Below are 20567 nucleotides of genomic sequence, written 5' to 3' on the forward strand. Positions count from 1 at the left end.
TCCTGGGGATGGGGCTGTATGCCTGTGCATGCTTCTTCCATATCTGTGTGCTTCCATTGATCACCCAGAGCTGATCTTCTTGTTTTGTGGATAGCTCATTGTATTTTTGCAATCGGTTTACCACCTATTTACTTAAACTAGGTATATTAAGTGACAGAAACAATGTGTGTGCATGCCTATGTATCTATTGAGTGAATCTTACTATCGTAGTGATAATCTTTATGTGTTGATGCTATAGATAAATATATTCAGTATTGACATTGCTTTTTGTGTCTGCACCATCATCCTTTCTAAATTGTGCTATCCCAACCCGGGTGTTTGGGCATGCATAACATCAGCATTTGTGTTTAATATCCCCGAAATGCATGGCAACATATGAGCAGTGCAGGACTGAGGAGAGTAAATACGCGTAAAATTGGAATCTACTTTGGTTATTTTGCTTTGTTAGTTATGCATGTTTGGCATGTACAAGAGACAGAAATATATTTGACAGACCTCAGAGTTATTTGTGTTTGTCTACGGAGATTTACGTTCTGTATTTTATATCATTCTAGCTCCCGTGTATGTGTTTGGTTATTAAAATCTTTCATATTGTTTTAAATTCAGTGCTTGTAGTTTATCCATAATCCTTGGCAGGTACAGTAGCTCAGTGGAAAACATTTTTTAACCCAAACGACATTTTGGAACTGAAAAAACATTTTCTTCTTTCTTTCCTTCTTCTTTAGATTCTTTATCTTTGTTCAGGAGCCTAAGGTTGCTTGCTGATCACAAGAAGATGTTTCTGTGGCTCTTTCTGGTTCTGTCATCTCCAGTTTCTTCTACAACTGCAGATGCTGATATATCTGTGGAAATTTGCAATGTTTGCTCCTGTGTGTCAGTTGAGAATGTACTCTATGTCAACTGTGAGAAGGTTGCAGTCTACAGACCAAATCAGCTTAAACCACCATGGTCTAATTTTTACCACCTCAACTTTCAAAACAACCTGCTAATTATTCTGTATCCAAATACCTTTCTTAATTTTACACATGCAGTGTCCTTGCAACTGGGTAATAATAAGTTACAGAACATTGAGGGAGGGGCCTTTATGGGTCTTAGTGCATTAAAACAGTTGCACTTGAACAACAATGAATTAAAGATTCTCCGAGCAGACACTTTCCTTGGCATAGAGAACTTGGAGTATCTCCAAGCTGACTACAATTTAATCAAGTTTATTGAACGGGGAGCCTTCAATAAGCTTCACAAGCTGAAAGTCCTGATCCTTAATGACAACCTGATTTCATTCCTTCCCGATAATATTTTTCGATTTGCTTCTCTAACCCATCTGGATATACGAGGGAATCGAATACAGAAGCTTCCATACATTGGAGTTCTGGAACACATCGGGCGAATTGTCGAACTGCAGCTGGAAGACAACCCCTGGAATTGTACGTGTGATTTGTTGCCTTTGAAAGCGTGGCTGGAGAACATGCCCTATAACATCTACATTGGAGAAGCTATCTGTGAAACACCCAGTGACTTGTATGGAAGGCTGCTGAAGGAGACCAACAAGCAAGAACTGTGCTCCATGGGGACGGGGAGTGATTTCGACGTGCGCATTCTGCCTCCCTCCCAGCTGGAGCCCAGTTACAGCACACCGAATGGCCACACCACTCAAACATCGGTGCACAGATTGGTCACAAAGCCGCCAAAGACTACAAATCCTTCGAAGATCTCGGGGATAGTAGCAGGCAAAGCACTCTCTAATCGCAATCTCAGTCAAATCGTATCTTACCAGACCAGGGTGCCTCCTTTAACTCCTTGTCCGGTCCCCTGTGTTTGCAAAACGCATCCTTCAGACTTGGGATTAAGTGTAAATTGCCAAGAAAGAAACATAGAGTCAATGGCTGAACTCATACCAAAACCTTTAAATGCCAAGAAACTGCATGTAAATGGCAATTATATTAAGGATGTGGACACCACAGATTTCATTGAGTTTGAGGGGCTGGATTTGCTACATTTAGGCAGCAATCGGATTTCAACGATCAAAGGAGAAGTTTTCCGCAACCTTACAAATTTACGGAGATTGTATCTCAATGGCAATCAGATAGAGCGTCTGAGCCCAGAAATGTTTGCTGGCCTCCACAACTTGCAATATCTGTATTTGGAATACAATGTTATCAAAGAAATCCTAGCAGGCACCTTTGACTTAATGCCAAATTTGCAGTTGCTCTACCTGAACAACAATCTTCTACGAAGCTTGCCAGCCTACATTTTTGCTGGTGCACCACTTGCTAGGCTGAATCTGAGGAACAATCATTTCATGTATTTACCTGTAAGTGGCGTTCTTGATCAGCTAAAATCTCTTACACAAATTGATTTGGAAGGTAATCCATGGGACTGCACTTGTGATTTAGTTGCTTTAAAACTGTGGCTTGAAAAGCTAAATGAAGGTATTGTGGTGAAGGAATTGAAATGTGAAACACCTGTACAGTTTGCTAACATTGAACTTAAGTCTCTAAAAAATGAGATCCTCTGTCCTAAACTTTTAAACAAGCCATCTGCTCTGTTCACTAGTCCTGTGCCCGCTGTTACTTTCACAACACCACTGGGACCAGTTCGGAGTCCTCCTGGTGGCCCAGTTCCATTGTCCATCCTAATCTTAAGCATATTAGTTGTGCTTATTTTAACAGTGTTTGTTGCTTTTTGTCTTCTTGTTTTTGTGCTTCGGCGCAACAAAAAACCAACTGTAAAGCATGAAGGGATTGGAAATCAAGAATGCAGTTCTATGCAACTGCAGCTAAGAAAGCACGATCACAAGTCAAACAAAAAAGATGGACTAGGTGCAGAGGCCTTCATTCCTCAAACCATTGAGCAGATGAGCAAAAGTCATACCTGTGGCTTAAAAGAGTCTGAAACGGGCTTCACGTTTGCTGACCCACCAGGGCAAAAAGTCATTCTGAGAAATATTAATGACAAGGAGAAAGATTTATTGCATGTGGATACCAGAAAAAGACTTAGCACAATCGATGAACTGGATGAATTATTCCCTGGGAGGGATTCCAATGTATTTATTCAAAACTTTCTTGAAAGTAAAAAAGAATACAACAGCATAGGGGTCAGTGGCTTTGAAATACGTTATCCAGAGAAACTACAAGACAAAAAAACCAAGAAATCTCTAATAGGTGGTAATCATAGTAAAATTGTAGTTGAACAAAGAAAAAGTGAATATTTTGAACTAAAAGCTAAACTTCAAGGCTCACCTGACTACCTGCAAGTCCTTGAAGAACAAACAGCTTTGAATAAAATATAGGTCATACAATCTCATTGCCTACAGAGGACATATATTTAATGATGAAAGTGCCTTTTGTTGACTTTTAACTTCCAAATACTATGTTATATTGATAGGCATAGAGGCAGGTGTATCCAAGGGTGTCTGATTAACTGTAGCTGCATATGATTTGTCAAGTAGAGGAGAATTTCCTTAATAGGTTTTACTACATAAAGCTCATGCCCTGTGGAATCCTGTAGGGATACTGCAAACTCTATTGCCAAAGGGATGCTTTATACACGTTACACTGAATTTAACCTCAAGAGGCATATATGTTTTGTACCTTAAATGCAAAACCATCGTCTCCTTGTGATTTGTTAGAACAAACACAAGAAACCTGGTACTGCTATTTGTACCTCAGCTGGGTCCTTCATCCTGCACGTGGATTTAAGTTGGTGGAACTGGAGTAATCCCTTGATCTGTGGTGTTGTAACGGCACTGTTTAAAGGTTATCTGGAAAGTAACAAGCATGCAAAGAGAGAACATTCGATAGTATGTGTAAATTGGTTACATTTATGGCCTGCATCTTGAAACCACTGGAATTATAATGTTAAATTGTGCAAATATTTGTTTAAAATATACCATGCATTACATACCTATGAAATAAATTTGACCACTTGAAGCATACATGTCTATACATAAAATTATAAAAAAAAAAAAAGGAAAGAATATTTCAACCTGACTTCTGCAGTATTTGTGGCATCTGAAGAAAATATTTGATGTTTATGCAGAATCCGTTGTAAGACTCATCTCCAATTAAAACTAGAGTTCTTTCTCAGTTACGTGAAACACCTGCAACCCCAACAGGTTGTCCGAAATTGTCAAAGTGCTTACTGTGTGAGCGTAGCAGAAATTATTTTTGTAATATAATTCATATTTATGAAATACTTTGTATACTAAATAGGAAAAATATGTACTCCTTAATATGTATTTAATATGCTTGACTTGTTTTCCTGATCATAATGCATTAGTCATTCAGTATAAATAAAACCAGAACAATATACCAAACAGAAACCGGGGGTGTAATATATAGAATAATCCAGAATTAAGTGATCAGATATAATAATAATAAAAATGTTCTGTACTATTCTTGTGAAATTAGCATATTATATTATTTCATATTTGTTATTGATGATGCATTTTAAAATAGATTCATTAGTTTTTTAGCATTGTGTCTTGGCAATTATTTGCCATCAGCTGTCTTGCTTTTCAGAGTTCTACAGCTTAATCTAAATAGTTTTCACTACAAGTATTTACAGGAATTCATGGTAAGGGTAATATTTTAATTGTGTATGCATAAGTTTTCTGTTCTTATTATCTGTCTGGATGCTGTCAGTCAGAAAAAAACCTGATCAGAACAGTGAACAATATGGCAAATCATGTCTATTTAAAACCATAGTGTAAAATGAATATAATGGTCTCAGTTCAGAGTATTGTGTAGCTCAGATCTAGAGAGTAAAAACTTGGCTTTGTGAAAGCTGAATCTGAATAGTTAGCAAAAAAAAAAAAAAAAGTCAGGAGAATGGAAAATCCCCACTGATAGATGGTACCTTGAGATGAGAATGGAGATATATTGGTAAAGCGTCATCCAGCAAATCTATACTAGGAGATTAACAAAAGTTCTCTGACTTGAAAAGGAATTTTTTTCTTTCATTTCAATGAGCTTTGGATAAGACTCTGTATCTACTTTGCTTCCAGAACCCTTTCCCTCTACCACCACTTTTATATTCAATACATAAATCAATTAATATTAGTACAATATAAACATGATTTTTTTTCATGAATTTGAAACTAGCAAATATTACAGCAAGACCCAATAATAATACTGTGGAGAAGGCTGCGTCAACTGTTTTCATTATAAATCTCCAATTTCAAGGCTTTATGACACTGCTGTGAAATTTATGTTCTGGAATGATACCTGGCAAACAGCCAGCAGTGTATTTTTCACAAAGTTTACAAAAAAAAAACCCCAAAAAACCAACCAACCAAACCTGCTTCTTCATTTAAGAAAAAGCAAAACAAAACATTTTTCTACTTCCAGACATTTGTTTATGCTCATTACTTAGAAAGAGGTTGTTCTAGGGATTTTCAGGACACGGTTACTATGTACATATGCATTTCTAGCATCAAGAATTCGTGGTTGACCGGTGATGCGACACATGGCCAAGGCTTGAAAAAGAACATTTGAGCTTATTGTAGCAAGAGTCTGTGTAGGAAGGAGCGTTAAAGATGCGCTGATGTGATGGGCTGTGATGGCTCCATCAGCAGGATGAGGGGATGTGTCCAGGTAACTGGGGTTTGCCAAAGCACGAGACTTCTGACACCTCAGTGCGTTGTTACAGAGCATCCCATCCCATTCCCTTCTCTTGAGAGGTGTGCGTTAAAAATATTAAAAATAGCAAATAAGCGAATACTTTTAATTGTTAAAGCTGGTGTGCATATGAGTTGTGTTGCCATGAGTTAAAACAACAGTGATAAACAGTACGATAAATGATCGCACCTTCCTGCGCTAAAAATTTGAGGGCTTTTTTGTTTTCTGTGGGGTTTTTTTTGTGTTTGGCTTGGTGTATGGTGGTGTGTGGTTTTTTTCTTTTTTTGGGGGGGGGGGGGGGGTGGGGATTGGTGTGCTTTTTCTTTTTTTTGTGTGTGTGTTTTTTTTTTTGGTTTGTTTGTTTGGGGTTTTTTTTTGTTTGGTTGGTTGTTTGGTTGTTTTTGTAGTGAGGTCTTCTATTCACTGACCAAAAGAGGAAGAATTGAACTGTTGTGCTGTGCCATTACACTGGGTCAGTTTTTCCTGCTCATTGAGGTCTCAATGCTGTAAAGCATTTAAGCTCAACCTAAATTGTGCGTAGAGGTACTATTCATGAGCTAATAATTCAACACTTCCCAAGAGTGAGGCTTAGATAGAGGTTTGCCATTGAGTTCAAAAAGAGCCAGCTCAGAGACATTGTATATAACACATAGAGCCCAGTGACTCTTGGGATTATGCAGCTGAGTGTAGGTTCACCAGCATCAGTAAAGGTTGCACAGTCTGGACTTTCTTGTAGAAGTTGTTCCTAAGTGTTTTACATATATGGTGCAATATGTAGGCATAATAGTGTGAGTAAAGAATGCAGAAGTTTGCAAAACACTGTATTTCTTTGATATCGGTACTCTGAAGGAGAACCTTAATGTCAGTTTATTTCCTCCATGCTTAGAAACGGTGGATGTGTCTGCACAGCAGTTTTAGTGTGATGTCCATTCAAATCTATAGTCAGTCTGTCTGGGAAGGTGACTCTTCGGATGTGGCTTAACAGATTTGTCTGTTCATTCTATTGGTTTGAGTGGCCATGCTTGTAAAATGGCTGTTAAGACCCATGCACATAAACTAAATCAGTGAAGCTGTTAACATAATCTGTTGTCTTCATTGTATTATAAAGAAGTTTCAATTTTTAAATGAAATCAATAAAGTGTAATCGTTGCCTTGAAAAAGAAAAAAATTGTGCAATTTTATCAAAAAGCAACTACCATGGTGCAAGGACACAAGACCTTTAGATGATTTGCGTTTTGCATTCAGTGTTAAAGATTGACAATAATATAGAAATCTAGTATAAAAATCTTTTTTTAAATGATGTTTTTTGAAAAAAGCCATAACGATGATGTAATTTATAACAGGCATGGCCTTGTGAATAACGTTAACAAATGTTTCAGAATCAACAAAACACATCCAGAACTTGATGGTGATATCATATCTATAATATCGTTTGCATGATTTGTATATTGGTATTGTATGAAATGAGCACAGTGAGGATTGGTTTGGTTTTTTTTATTTTATTTTTTTGGCATCCAAAGAGTTAGGAAGGAAATATAAAAAGAATGTATTTATAATCACTCTATTTTGAAATAAATAAAGCAAAATGTATTGGTTTTACCCTGCTTCGATCATTACTATTCTGGGTTAGTTTATAATTAAGATATTTACTTATAACATCCAGTCTAATGTAAAACACAGAAACCTATTGTTTATGAATTTTATTTGCCTTCAGCAACATCAAAATATCAGCCAGAATTGACTTAAAAATTTGTATGGAATATTAATAAAATTGTTTGGTACTATTGTATTTCTGAAACTAGACTTTGTTAAGTGCCTGTAATATTCTCTCCTGGATCATTTGTATATGGATGAAAGAGAACCTATAAAGTAGTTAAACAGTAATGTTTTCTAATCACCTCGGTAATTTATTATTTTTTAAGAAGGTTTTTCCCATCTGTTGTTGTCTAACAAAATCTTCCTTGCCTTTGTTATACAAATAGTCCAAAGTCGGTGATTTTTTTTTTGCATTAGTAACTCAAGTAAAATGTAGTTTTTAGTCGGATTCTGAGATTTTCAACTCAGAAGTGCTTAGAGGAACTGTCATGTAATGCTAGGGGCATTTGTTTTGATTCGCTCCCTTCTCAGTAATCATTTTGAATAAGACAGTTTTTCAGAGGAAAGAAAAGTTAGTTTATCCCTAGCAAAAAGAAAAATACTGATCCATAGACCATTTCAGTTGGTTAGGTTAGTTTCATAAGTGAAAGTTGAAAAGATGTCTTTAAGTAGTTTGAGTTACAAATTTAGATTTTGTAGTAAAAATGTTTTACAAAGCCTAATAAAAATTTTCATGGGAGGGGAGAAGAGCAGGAACAGAGTTACATCTAGATTAATCATTCCCTGTTGTGTAGGATTTTACATGCATTACAATGATGGTGAATGAGAATCAGAATACGATCTTGACTTGAAAATCAGGATTTGATGTGGATTTCTTTTCACTGATAGTTGCAGTGCAGCATTAGGAGCAAACCCACGGCATTAATTGAGAAAGGCCTATGTATATATTCCATAGAATTTCTTTCTAAAGAACAACTTGAGAATCAAGAATAAGTATTCATGTTTTGAAAGTAAAATGAGTGCACTGGTTTCCTGAATGTAGGGGGACTTGGCAGTTTTCTGTTGACATGTTTTTCCCATTATTTAGTGTTTATTTTTAATTGCAATTCATTAATCCTTATGTATTCTGATTGATGTTGTGTTAAAATAAAAATAAGAATGTTAATGCTCAGGGACAATCTCATCTCAGAAATTTACCGGTGTAAATCCAGACTAACCCAACAGACCTCAGTGGAATCAAATCCGTCACCCTAGTGAACACAGAAATTTACCATATTAGGTGAGGAGTTGATCTGTCTGTAATTGAAATAAAAATAAGTAATTTTTTACATGAAATAAAATAGAATTTTGCTTTATGCTCTATTAATTTGTGTGGTAAAGCTGTTACTAATCTCAAATAACCATAGAGCAGAATATAGAGTAGGTGCCGTCGTGTGTCTGTTTGATGTCAGTGGAACTCTGCAATGATTCAAGAGCTGTGGGCATCCTGTAGATGTACTACGGATGTCAAACTATTTAAATTTGCTGGTTTAATACATAGATTTGGGATATATATCACATAAGATAAAAATGCTCTCTTAACAGTACCATTTATTTTCCCCCTATAATGGATCAAACTGGCCTTGCTTTTCTTTCTCATTAAATAGGGACTTTATTGCAAGTATTTTCATTTTACTGTTAATTTTATTCATGATCATTAGTAGTATGTGAGATAACTTGTTTAGTATCTGAAAGCAGTACATTTTGAGCAGTCTGTTATTTTTAAAATACTAGTCATTATAATAGTAGCAGACGGTCATATTATATTGATTTTTTTTTCGTTCTCTCTCTGGGAATTTTCGTAGTCATTTAACACTAAATACTTCAGTAAAAGCACAAATAATCAGATATGATTAGTACCTAGCTGGTACTAAATCTGAATTTTTTGTATGTGTGTGTGTGCAAAGGCTCAAAATACTGTAAATCAGCTCCGATGGTACGCGAGCATTACATCGTTGTCCCTTTGGTCTTTGTTTAACTGGAAAAAAAAAAAAAGTGATCTTTATATTTCCCTCTTCCACAAGCATTTCATTTTTTGGTTTTAATTTCATGTAATTCCTAGAAATGTGTCCACTATGACCTTCCAGGTTATCCTTCGACTAGATGTTATCGCTTCACCTTCCGTGTGCCCAGTCCCTTACTGAATGTTCGTCTAGACAGTGGTTAATAGCAGTTTCCAAAGACGCAAAGGGGTAAGATTTGTCAATTTGCAAAAAACAGCAAAAAAAGGCAAATTGTAGGAGACTTTCCTGAATGGTTTCGGAGTCACGTCAGATGATGTACGATCTGAAACTGAGAGGAGTAGGAAATGGTTTAAGCTTCCATTAGGATGTACGATCTGAAACTGAGAGGAGTAGAAAATGGTTTAAGCTTCCATTAGGAAGATTCATGTTGGGCTTTTGAAGCTGGACAATCGTGGCTTTTCACCATTGTAAGGTTGTACAGTGTAAAGTAAATGTGAATTAGTCAATTGAATCCTGACAATCTAAATCCTGAAGACAAGTGCACCCACTTACCCAAACTAGGTTTTGGTGTCACTACGCACTGAAGAGTCTTGGACAAATTATTTAGGCTAAAACAGATGTTATACATATTTCTTAATGAGGTTTTTAACTGAGATGCGCATACAATGGATGCTGTCTGGGTATGGAGGTTTGTCCATACCTAATGTTTGTTGAGCAATGGTAGAGTCTCTCTTCATGAGATCCATCATCAGTGCTCACATCTGAATATGAGATGCTGCATAGGAGGTACACCTCAGTGAACAGAGTTACAAAGGGCAGGGTGTTTTGATAGACTTTGAGCTCTTCAATGGAAGAAACTACAGGAAACTATGTACCACACAGTAGATTTCCTTGCTCCCTGGTGGGATTTTATAGACTGTGAGTCCTTCTCAGCAGGGTGTTCTTCTTGTCTATACACCGCAAATAAGACTCCAGGTCACCGGTCTGGCATATGTGCAGTCTGTGTTTGCTTGTACCCAAAAATAGTTTTGTGGAGAAGGGTGAGAGAAGTTGTTTTTTCTTTTCTGGAATGCAAAATGATCTGAATTTGAATTTTTCAGGATTGAAAAAGAAAAATACAGATATTTTAAAGAATGGCCACATTGTTGGGTAATATCTGGCTTTATAAAATATTTCACTGAGAGAGAAAGCAAGCAGTTGGTTTTATATTTTTAGCATGCAGCTTTTCAACTTGTTCCATTCTGGGGTTAGAATGTGCCCTGGGAGCCAAAGGACTCACATGTGCAGCTCAGGGCACAATTTAGCTGCAAAAATACATCCTAAACATCTTGTTGCATTTTGTATGGTAGAAATTAAATATAAGGTTTTGAATGTTCCCTCTCTGCTTTCTCTAATGGAAGTCAGGAGAGTCTTTAAGCTCCTGCTGAGGTGTGTGTGCAATTTGATGGAGTTAGCAACAAGAATACAAATGTTATACAAGGGGTGATGTCTTTGGATGGGGTTAACACTTTGGAATAATTTGGGTTCTTATAGTGTTTTAAATGTCGCCATGTGGTTGCACTGTTTTATCTTCATGAAGATCTTTACTTTTGGGATCAGTTCAATAAATTGGTAGTTTTACAAATGTGATCAGGAGATTGTGTCCAAATGTCCAGCAAAAGACTTTGCTTTTGATTCTCATGGCTTTCTAAGGTGTAAATAAAAATCAACATCATGAATAATCTATATTTAAGATTCATTTTTGTTCAGCGAAAATAACTTTTGCCTTAACTGAGTGAAAGGTTCTGAAAGTACTTTGGGAGAATTGGGATACTGCCAAGAAATAAGGTTGCTGTTCTATAATCCTTTCTCAAGAATATAAGCTATGGAAGCACTAAGAGTTTTTATCTTTTAAGTAGCTTCCCCTAGAATGTGGAGTTTCACTTTAGCTGTTGGAATGGTGCCATGAACATGATTTTATGATTTTGTTGCAATTGTCACATACATAGTTAGTAACTATAATAGCAGAAGTAATGGTCAACGAGAAAACAGTGTCATGCATTCTCTCTGTGTAGCTTTGTCAAGTAATTTATACCACTTCAGCATATGACAGCAAAGATAGTAAGGATTACATATTGTAAAGTGTGTTGGTAGGGAATCGCTTACATTTGTAATGTGCTTTCAAAGTGAAAGCAGTATGCAAATGATGAGTATTATCAGCATACAATCCATTTCAAAAAGGAAATACCATTGTACTGTACATAGTACTCTGTTGTTCAGATTGAGAAATATCACTAGAAGTGAATAAGCTGGGTTTTCTTTTCTGTAGGCTTTTCCCCTTCATTAAATAGACCTGTTTTCTCTGTACGAAGCAATGTAGCTCTGAGCCATATGCAAGAAAATATATAAGCCTAAAAAAGACAAGCAAATATGCTCCTTCCAAAGAGAACATCTGCATTATAATAAAAAAAAATAGCTCATTTTTTTCAATGACATTGGGACCTCTGGCAGTCTTTGCTTATGCTCACAAGTTATGGGACTGAGACCTAGAACTGGAGTTGGTTCCTATTTCCTTTCTCCACACAAATATTCCCTTTGAGTTGACACACGCATGAGGTCAGTGTGCCTAGTGTCTCCTAGCGCCCAGTGGGGTTGAAGCAACAACATGTAATCATACCTACTTACACAGGCATTTGCCATGGGCCTCACAAATAAAATTACCCCCAGAGACAACAGAAGCAGGTCAATGACCTTTGCTAAAGTGTCTTCTCCTGTACCCTCTGGAGCAAACCTCTGTGACATAGCCCAGAATGTCCATAGCTTGGGCTGAGGATCAAGGGGGTAGCAGGGTTCAGTAACATCCTTGTTCTGACATCGCAGGGAAGAAAAGTAACAGGATCAGAACTGCACAGCAGCTCTGTGACTGAGAATGTACAACTTTCTTTTTGACTGTCTGCTACTTCAATACATGGGCGAGTCCATTTTGCAATAGGAAAAGCAATCTTCACTTCAGGGTCCAATCTAAACTCCAAAGTCTGGGACCAGGCTAGAAGAGCTTGTTTGACCGAATGCGTAGTCCTCCACAGTGCAGCTAGACCAGATCCTCTATTAAAGGAGTATCAAACTCATTTTCACTGGGGGCCACATCAGGAGTTTGACTCCACTGCTCCATCAGATTTGTGGAGATGCATGTTTTTCCCCTTGCTGTAAATAGTATACAGTCAATCTTGCATTAACAGCTTTTAATGATTCTGTAATGTTCTACCCATAATGCATGTTCACATTCAAAATTGTCATCTCCATGCGGTATTGGTAAATGTCACTGGCAGTAGATGAGGATGACCATTTTTTTACCGCAAAGCCTGTTGTGGTGGCTGGACTCAGCTTGTTTTGCCTGGTAATTACATATGCTTCTGATATACTAATTTATTTTCTGAGTCACAAGACTCTATTATTAACAAAGAGAGAAGGCTTTCACCTTTTTTTCCTCATTCTTCTGTGCAGCAGAAATTTCCAACCCATAAAGAACAATGAAAAATCCTCTACAGGAAAACGCCACTTTATGTAACACACTGAAGATGGCACTGTAGTAGCAACTTCATACTGTGAATGATACAATACGCTCATGTTTGTTGCTGGGAATTTATGATTTTTTTTTTTATTTATTTAGCTCAGCTAACATAAAGCCAGAAGTCAGTTTAATGCATCGCCACCTGACACTGCTACTGTAATTAAGGCTGGAGAAGTCTTTCTGTCGCTTAGACTTATCTGCAAGGAGATTCCAACTCAACTCAAACTATGTGGAATAGTTTATATTTGATCTTTGTAGAAAGTTTTTCTTTTTACTTAAAATTCACAAAGGAGGTAACAAAATCCTTTCTGTTAAGGATGTGACTTCTCCATGTCTGTAACCTTTACACCTCATTAACATGACATCAGGTCTCTAAACACCTAATGGACCCCAGGGCTGAGCTTTATGGTATCAGTTGCATTATATAAACCTTCCAAAATTCAGTTTCCTGTAGAGTTTGGAGGCTTTTATCCATGTGAAACAGGAGCTTCAAGTTTAAAAAAAAAAATCCAGCCCAACAAGCAAACAGACACACATGAAGAATGTCAGTGACAGGTAAGAGTCACAATTAGGTTAATGATATTTTTTAGTAAGAATAAAGAAAAACAAGTTTAAACGGACAGTTATATAGATTTGAAATGATGCTTTTATCTATTTTTTTAAACCACTCCTTCTAAGCCCTTCACTCATACCAGGTGGGAGTTTTGGTTTGTTTTGAAGTATGTGGGTAATTGGGCCCCTGTGCAGCAATTACTTCTCACAGCTACTTTCATCATACATACTTAAGCTATTTCGGAGAGGATTAAAAATGGAAAACTTACATTCTTTTTAGGATTTGCCTTGCTCTTGAGAAGTCAGTGGAACTACTGTGTGAACTGCCACCACAGGGCTTTTTTTCAGGAGTTGAGGAAAAAAATTCATGATTTAAAACCCCACTGATTTCCATGACAGACAGCAGCTTCCCCAAAGGACCTAATACTCTTTGTCAGCAAACTAAATGGATGGGGGGGAGCACTGACTTTTTCAAAACTCCCAGGATATGTACTTCTATGGCAGGTTGCAGAAAGAGAAGTGCTTAGGCTGTTTGAGAGGGGCTCAGCTTTTTTCTCTGTCAGGGGTGATGCAAAGCCAGCCGGGCATTGCATGGCTTTAGAAAAACCTCTGCAAAAGACCCAGGTGTCGTTTCCAGTTAAAGAGCCTGACCCCGCTGCCACTGAGCATCCCTTTCTGCGGGCTGTTCGATCCCGTCAGCGTGTCTATTCCTTCTCCCAGCAGGGATGTTTTTTTCAGAAGCAGCAGCCTCAACCCTGGCGTGGTGGGCGGGAGAGAAAACAGCACATTGCTTTGCTTGGCACTGGCTCTGCTGATCGATTAATGAGTGGTGTTAACCTCCTCGGGCTGTCCTCGCTCGTGTTCCGCAGTGGGAAGGATGACAGAGGCGCGGGGCATGTTACATGAGAGCCTTGTAGCGGAGACACAAAGAAACAGACGCAAAAGTGCTTGTTTGGGAAACTGGATCTGGCTGCATTGCACGTTGGCGCTGGAGAGTAGAAAACAGTGTGAGGACCATCCTCAGGCTTTGGCCAAAAGCTGAGCTGCTGAGCCCCAGCTCTGCAGCATCAATCGTAGGTGCAGGGCCCAGGAGTTGCTGGGACCTGGTAGCAAGTACTTAGGGCTTGGGGTCTTCCCCCCCGACATCCTGGCATTTCAGAAGTCCTTTGTGTGCAGCTCCTCAAAGATATGAGAGTTAAATAAGCAAATATGTTTAAGGCCTTGATCTTGGAATAAATCTGGTAGTAGCTCTTCAATTACCCCAGCAGGGTGCTGCTCTCTGCTCACAGCACTTGCAGCTGCCCGAGATCTGCACCCTCCTCAGCGTCCCCTCCTCTGCCAGCTCAAAACTTCCTACAAAAGCTCTGCAGTTCCCTCTGCAGAGGAGGATGCTGGTTTTGTTCTGATGTGAATGAAACCAGGGGTTAATAAGTTCTATTTGTACCACCACAACCTCCAGCTACAGAAAAGCTGAACGTGGGTGGGGGAGACAGACACGAATAAGCCAAGAAGCTTATGGTAAGGGAAGGGAATATTTGAGAGGCGCTGAAGGAGGAACTGAAACAACTTGGGTTTGGAGGTCTAGAGCTGGAATTTTTGCTTAGAGGTGACTTTGGGGCCATGGGATTGCTTAGAGGCCTGTGAAGCAAGCAAATTAGTAAGTTAGGTGGGAACAAGCTGAGCCGCTACAAAAATACGCAATCTAACTTTTATTCTCGTGTAAACTTTTAGAGATCTCTGTGATGCATTGGCCATTAATATTTAATTCATCACTTATTAAATATTTCATTTTGTATAGTTCTTTAATGCAAAGGTGATGGATTGTGTTGCCTACGAGAACATGTATATAGAGATCTGGAAGATCTGTCTCTTGAAAAATAATTATATTTATATCCAGTTTGCAGGAGGTAAAATGCATTCTGAAGAGATTAGTCATGCGCATTGTCTCATTTTTGTTTAGAAAAAGGCAGGAGTAAACACCAGCAGGCAGTATTTGTATTGCAAAGGGAGAGTTCTGAACCTGTAGCAAAACTGCCAGCTGGATCTTCACTACCCCCATCATTACAGGAAAGTTGAGCTGTTTGCTTTTACCTCCCCTGACTGATGGAGCAGTGGTTACGTGAGGAGTTGAGATATTAGCACGGGCTGCAGTGCAAGGAAGACATAGAACTTACACAGCATCCTTGTGCTCCCTGCGTTGATCAGCAGTGCAGTGAACTCTCCGCACCCTCTGGAACTAAGGCTTTTGCTTCTGTGCCTCCCGGGGACTTGTGCCACTCTGATATTTAGGGGGTGAAGCAGCCCAAGACACAAACAATCTTTCTCTTTGATTGTTGTGCAATCTTCCTCTTTTCATTTTAATTTTTTTTCATGCAAATGGCATGTGAAAGCTCCATGCTAGAGTCTCTCTCCAGTTCTGTGGTCACACATGGCCACCATCTGCACCCTCTGTGTCCCATACCACATGCACAAATCCTTGCGTATCTTGAAAGCAGTCTCCCTCTCCGTTCTCCAGCCTCTGGCTGTGCAACACACCATGAAACCCTCTTCCTCTTCCAGCAGTTTTTTCTCTTAAACCAGTAAAGCACTTTCTTAGATCCTTCATAGCAAGCTTAAGCATGTGTTGTTTAATCACTTTGCTAACCTGTGTTTTGCTGAGTCCCTGCCAAATGAAAACAGGTGGGCTAATTTACCCAGATGTTCTTCTGTGTGCCTTTAGGAGAGCTGTAAGTGCAGCGGTCTTGACCAAGTTATACTCCAAAGCAAGCACAGGGCAGAGCTGTGTGGTTCAGGCCACAAGACAGCTTTGAGTTCTCAAGGCAGCTGTGGATTTGGGGATCATGCTGTGGGATTGAAAGATTTTGGAGATGGATTTTAATACATTAGAATTTGGTATAAAATGTTGACCACTGTCCATCACTCAAGAAACAGTGTGATAGGTTTAAGGCTTTGCAATATATGACATACTTTAAAAAATATTAAATAATGTCTTATATGACATATTAATGAAATAAATTATTAGCCTAGGAGCACAGATTTGTGGCGCTGTGTGCTTAAAGTAAAGGTTATTCGCAAACCCGAAAATGTTGCTAATGCTGACGTTCATGTTCAAATGCCCTGACTGTAGTATAAAGTCTCAGAAAGGTATATAACTAAATGTAATACAGTCCTAAAGAAAAACAGCAAGTGAGCATGAAATTAAAATCTGTAACATAGTTCAAGAGCAGGCTGAATCAATACCTCATTGGCAGTATTTATTGTTCCAATGTTTTGTTTAAGTTTTTATTTTTGTGTGTGGTTTGGTTTCTGTAACTGATGATACTTCTACTACCCACAGAGTGTCTAGGTTGTTACCAAAATGTGCCTGTTTAGAATAGTTTTAATGTCAAATGAAAAAGTATGTGGAAGAAAGGAAGGGTGGAATTCGGAATTTAAAATGTCTTTCTGATGAATTATTTATACTATTTATTCTGCAAGATCAAATGCTGTTTTTATAAAAAGTATGACAGCAAGTGCTCAAGAGATTTCGGAGGTTGGATATGAGCAACAAATCTTTGCTAGGAAAGGAAAAACAATAAAACCATCTCCACATCTCAAACAGAGAGTTTGCCTAAGAAGAATGTCAAAGATCAGTGTTGTGGGACTGTAAGATGCAGACCCAAATCTATCATTTTATTTTTACAGCAAGGTGTTGTCAAGCTCTTCTCTGATCCTAAACTAAAGAGCAATTTGCAAAATGGGGTGGTAGAATGCAGATCACATTCATTTTTGGCACACATTTTTGGCCTGGAATGAGCCATCGCATATGTTGGCCTCTCTAAATTCAGCCTCCTGCTCAGCACTTTATTCTCTTTAGGTAATTAACTCTGGTATGCGAATGGTGAAGTCCCTTGGTTTAATACAGTGGGCAGCAAAGGGTGTGAATGGAATGCCAGTCTCGCCCTCCTTCATTTTTGTAACCACTTAGAGGACAGCAGTGGATATCTTTCTAGATGTCAGTGGATGTGTATTGGGGAAGGGAAAGAGTGCAACAGGGAAAAAAATAATTCACTTTTTGTCAGTTTGCTGAGTTTAGGCAATGTTGAATTTGACTTCTCAGGAAAACCTGATCTGAATTGTTCAGCAGAAGGCACAGAAGATGTCTAGGAAAGAGACTGTTGCACGGAGTTTGAACAGATGTTTCAATGGAAGGGAAAAAGAACAACATCTGTGTTATCTTGCAGAACCAGTTGCTACGGGCTCTGTCCTGTTTCTTTCTCTGTGCTTTGCAGATGCCGATTCTGGCATTGGCACTACCTTTCAAGCAGATCCTGCCATTCTGCAGAGGGTACAACTGAGGGGCAGGAACAGAGAGAGCCTTTGTTTTGAGGGCATGTAGACCAAGAATTGCCAAATGAAAATCATCAAGGCAAACACGCCTGCTCCTTGCTGACATCGGCAGTAAGTCCTCTTGTATCTTGAGTTTCAGGACACTCAGCATCTGGGCAGCTGTGTCGCCTGGGAACTCACTGTTTCCTGATGACAAAGAGCTGAGGATATTCCCAGCTTTGCCTTCACTGGGGAGTGGAGAAGGTCGGCTTGGCCCTCACTAGTAGGGAGCATGGAGATCCTCTGGTAGCATCTCCTGCATCTGCTGCAGTCAGCAGAGCACCACTCACCTGGGTAGCCGGGATTTTTACCAATGGAGCTAAGCTCTGTGGTGTCACCGGCATTCAAACAAGTGCAGTGTGGTGGAATAACAAATATCTTTTCCAGTGGATACCATGGTAAGATGATATGAACTTAGAATAATGCCTTATACTAGCTAAAGGCTGTTCCTCGCCCCTTTTCTGGCTTACTCTGCATGTAAACAGAGACCAACTGGGGTTGTACCAGCTGCCTAATTTATTCAGATTTGTAGTTTAATGACATCTTGTCAGCTATGGTAGGCTCTGGTTCAGACCCATGGTATTTGCTGCTTCAGCAACTCTCACTGGCGTAGAAACTAGCAAACAAGCAGAGTGTAATTCAAGAGCTCTTTACATCTATGTAACCACGGATACCCAAATGATGCATTAGACCAGTATTTACAAAGTTTAGTGCATTGTTTCCAGAAATGGGAAGCACAGATTGTGAGTTCTCCCTGGGACATATGTGCAGGAGATGAAAAGTAAAAATAATGCTCTTCTACTTTTATGAAATACCGTTCTGTAGTATGTTCTACTTTCAGCTGTTGTGACTATAGTACGTTTTGATGGCTGTGGGTTTGTGGCTTTGATGGCTATGGTGGACTTAGATGGCTGAATTTCATATTTAATGTCCATTGGGGAGGACAACAAATTGCTGACATAGAAGCTTGTTTTCATAGAGGCCATTGCATCAGCTAATGAGTTCATTGATCAAAAAAAACCCAAACTTCTCTCTGTAATATAGGCACTAAATGCCTCAGTTCTTTATTTTAAGTACAAACAATAAACTCTCCCACAAAAATAAGACTGTTAAAGCAAAAATAAATGCATACATAGCATGCCTTTTATCTTTTATTTCTGTTATATTTTATCTCTGTATGCCTGTTTCAACACAATTCCCTATATAAGGCAGTTTGCTAACGGTATCTTTCATTTAACCTTAGTTTGTTGAGATTTTTTTTTTTCTTCTCCTCAGACAAAATGACTGGTTCTTGGATCAACAATTGCCATCTGTTTCTTTCTGTACCACTTCAGAGTACAACATACTGTTGCCTCAGTTTTACTTCCCAGGTTAATGTCTTTTTCATTCATTCGCTCATTCATTCATTTTAACCATTCAGTTTCAAGCTAGGTTTAAAAAGGATGCTCAGCTAAAACTACAAAATGCCTCAGCTATAAATAAGGATGCATGAACAAAAAAAACCAGACCTTTCAGAGAAAAGTCACACAAAGCAATAGACTCCTTCATTCTCCTGATGCTCTCCCAGAGAGTCATCAGTATCATCACGACCTGTTTGGTATTGTTTTGGGGATTTTGTTTGTTTGTTTGTTTTTCAAAAAACATGGTGTAGAGACAGGGAAGGGATGAAATATATATATATCAGGAAAAAAACTGTTCCACAAGCCACACTAAACATTAAAAAGTTTTGCTTTGCAATAAGCAGTCACGGAAGTCAACTGCATCAAAACATTTGATCAAAGCTGGAGCTGCAGGAGACGGTTCTTGCTCCTGTTCCAATCCTGGACACGCTATTTTTACAATCTGCTTAATGTGCACCTGAGTAGACTGTGGTCTGAGAATGAGACAAAATATGAGGGACTGTCGGACAGTTGCTCTTGATTAAAAGCATGGCGTTGTCTTAAAAACAAAATATTTTCAGCTAAAGCATCAGGAGACAGAAATTCCCCTTTTCCTCCAGAACCCAGCCACAAACCTCAGTTGAGAGCTGTTGAGGGAGCGGAAAGCTTTCCGTTGGCTTTATTGGCCTTTTGGAAAGTCCCTCCATTTGAATAAATTTAAATACCATATGATCAGCAGCTCTCTTTGACTTGGAATTACACCACAGTCTGAGGCAATTTGGGAGTTCCCTGCCAGTTGATGGTACTGAGCAGGAGGGGAGAACACACGTGCATACATGCCTGCAACCCCATGCACAGCCTTTCTACCATACAAACATGACAAGTATAAAGATTTGTGAACAAAGCATTTACTTCACAGCTGGTTTTTGTTCATCCGTGCCATATATACAATGCAGCATTAAGTAGTGCATGGCTACTGCTTGCTCAAGAGCAAAACAAACTTCCCAAAATCAACAGAGCTATGAACCCAGTGGGAAAATTGACCAAGCAGAGCCAGCATTTGATCCTTGCTACTCCAACAGCCTTATTCACAGGCTAAGGGAGTAACCGTCCTGCTGATGCACCTTTCCCACGTTAGTTCTGTTTCTATTAGTTTTGCTACTGTGACCAGGATGTCAGCTTAGCTTCCAAATAGCATTTTTCTATTCGTTTTTTACTGATGATTTCAGTTTTACAGTTACACCCACCAACTTGAAGCCCATGACATAAGGCACTACTTAGGGGCTTTCTGCTGTACATAGCAGTGTGGGAAAGCTGCAGTAAAAATATGTTCCTCTGCAGTACGTATAGCAGGCAAGCGATTCAGTTTTCAATAAGGAGCATCACTTTGAACGTGCTCTTTTGTTTCTTTTTTTAAAACAAACAAACAAACCCAACCCAACCCAACCAAACAACAAAAACAACCCCAAAACAACGATGTTCCAGTAGAACTGCAATATGC

General features: G+C 38.8%; 1 protein-coding gene across 1 annotated transcript; it reads left to right on the plus strand.

The window, feature by feature from the left end:
• Positions 1–760: 760 nt before the first annotated feature.
• SLITRK4 (SLIT and NTRK like family member 4) lies at positions 761–3289 on the plus strand. Its single transcript, XM_065643373.1, has one exon. It carries the CDS (start codon positions 776–778, stop codon positions 3287–3289), a length of 2514 nt encoding a protein of 837 aa, XP_065499445.1. The 5' UTR covers positions 761–775.
• Positions 3290–20567: the final 17278 nt, after the last annotated feature.

This window comes from Caloenas nicobarica, chromosome 12 (assembly GCF_036013445.1).
Source record: "Caloenas nicobarica isolate bCalNic1 chromosome 12, bCalNic1.hap1, whole genome shotgun sequence".
NCBI classification, from domain to species: domain Eukaryota; kingdom Metazoa; phylum Chordata; class Aves; order Columbiformes; family Columbidae; genus Caloenas; species Caloenas nicobarica.

Coding starts and splice junctions, on each gene's coding strand:
- SLITRK4 (XM_065643373.1), top strand. CDS start 776: ATGTTTCTGTGGCTCTTTCTGGTTCTGTCATCTCCAGTTTCTTCTACA.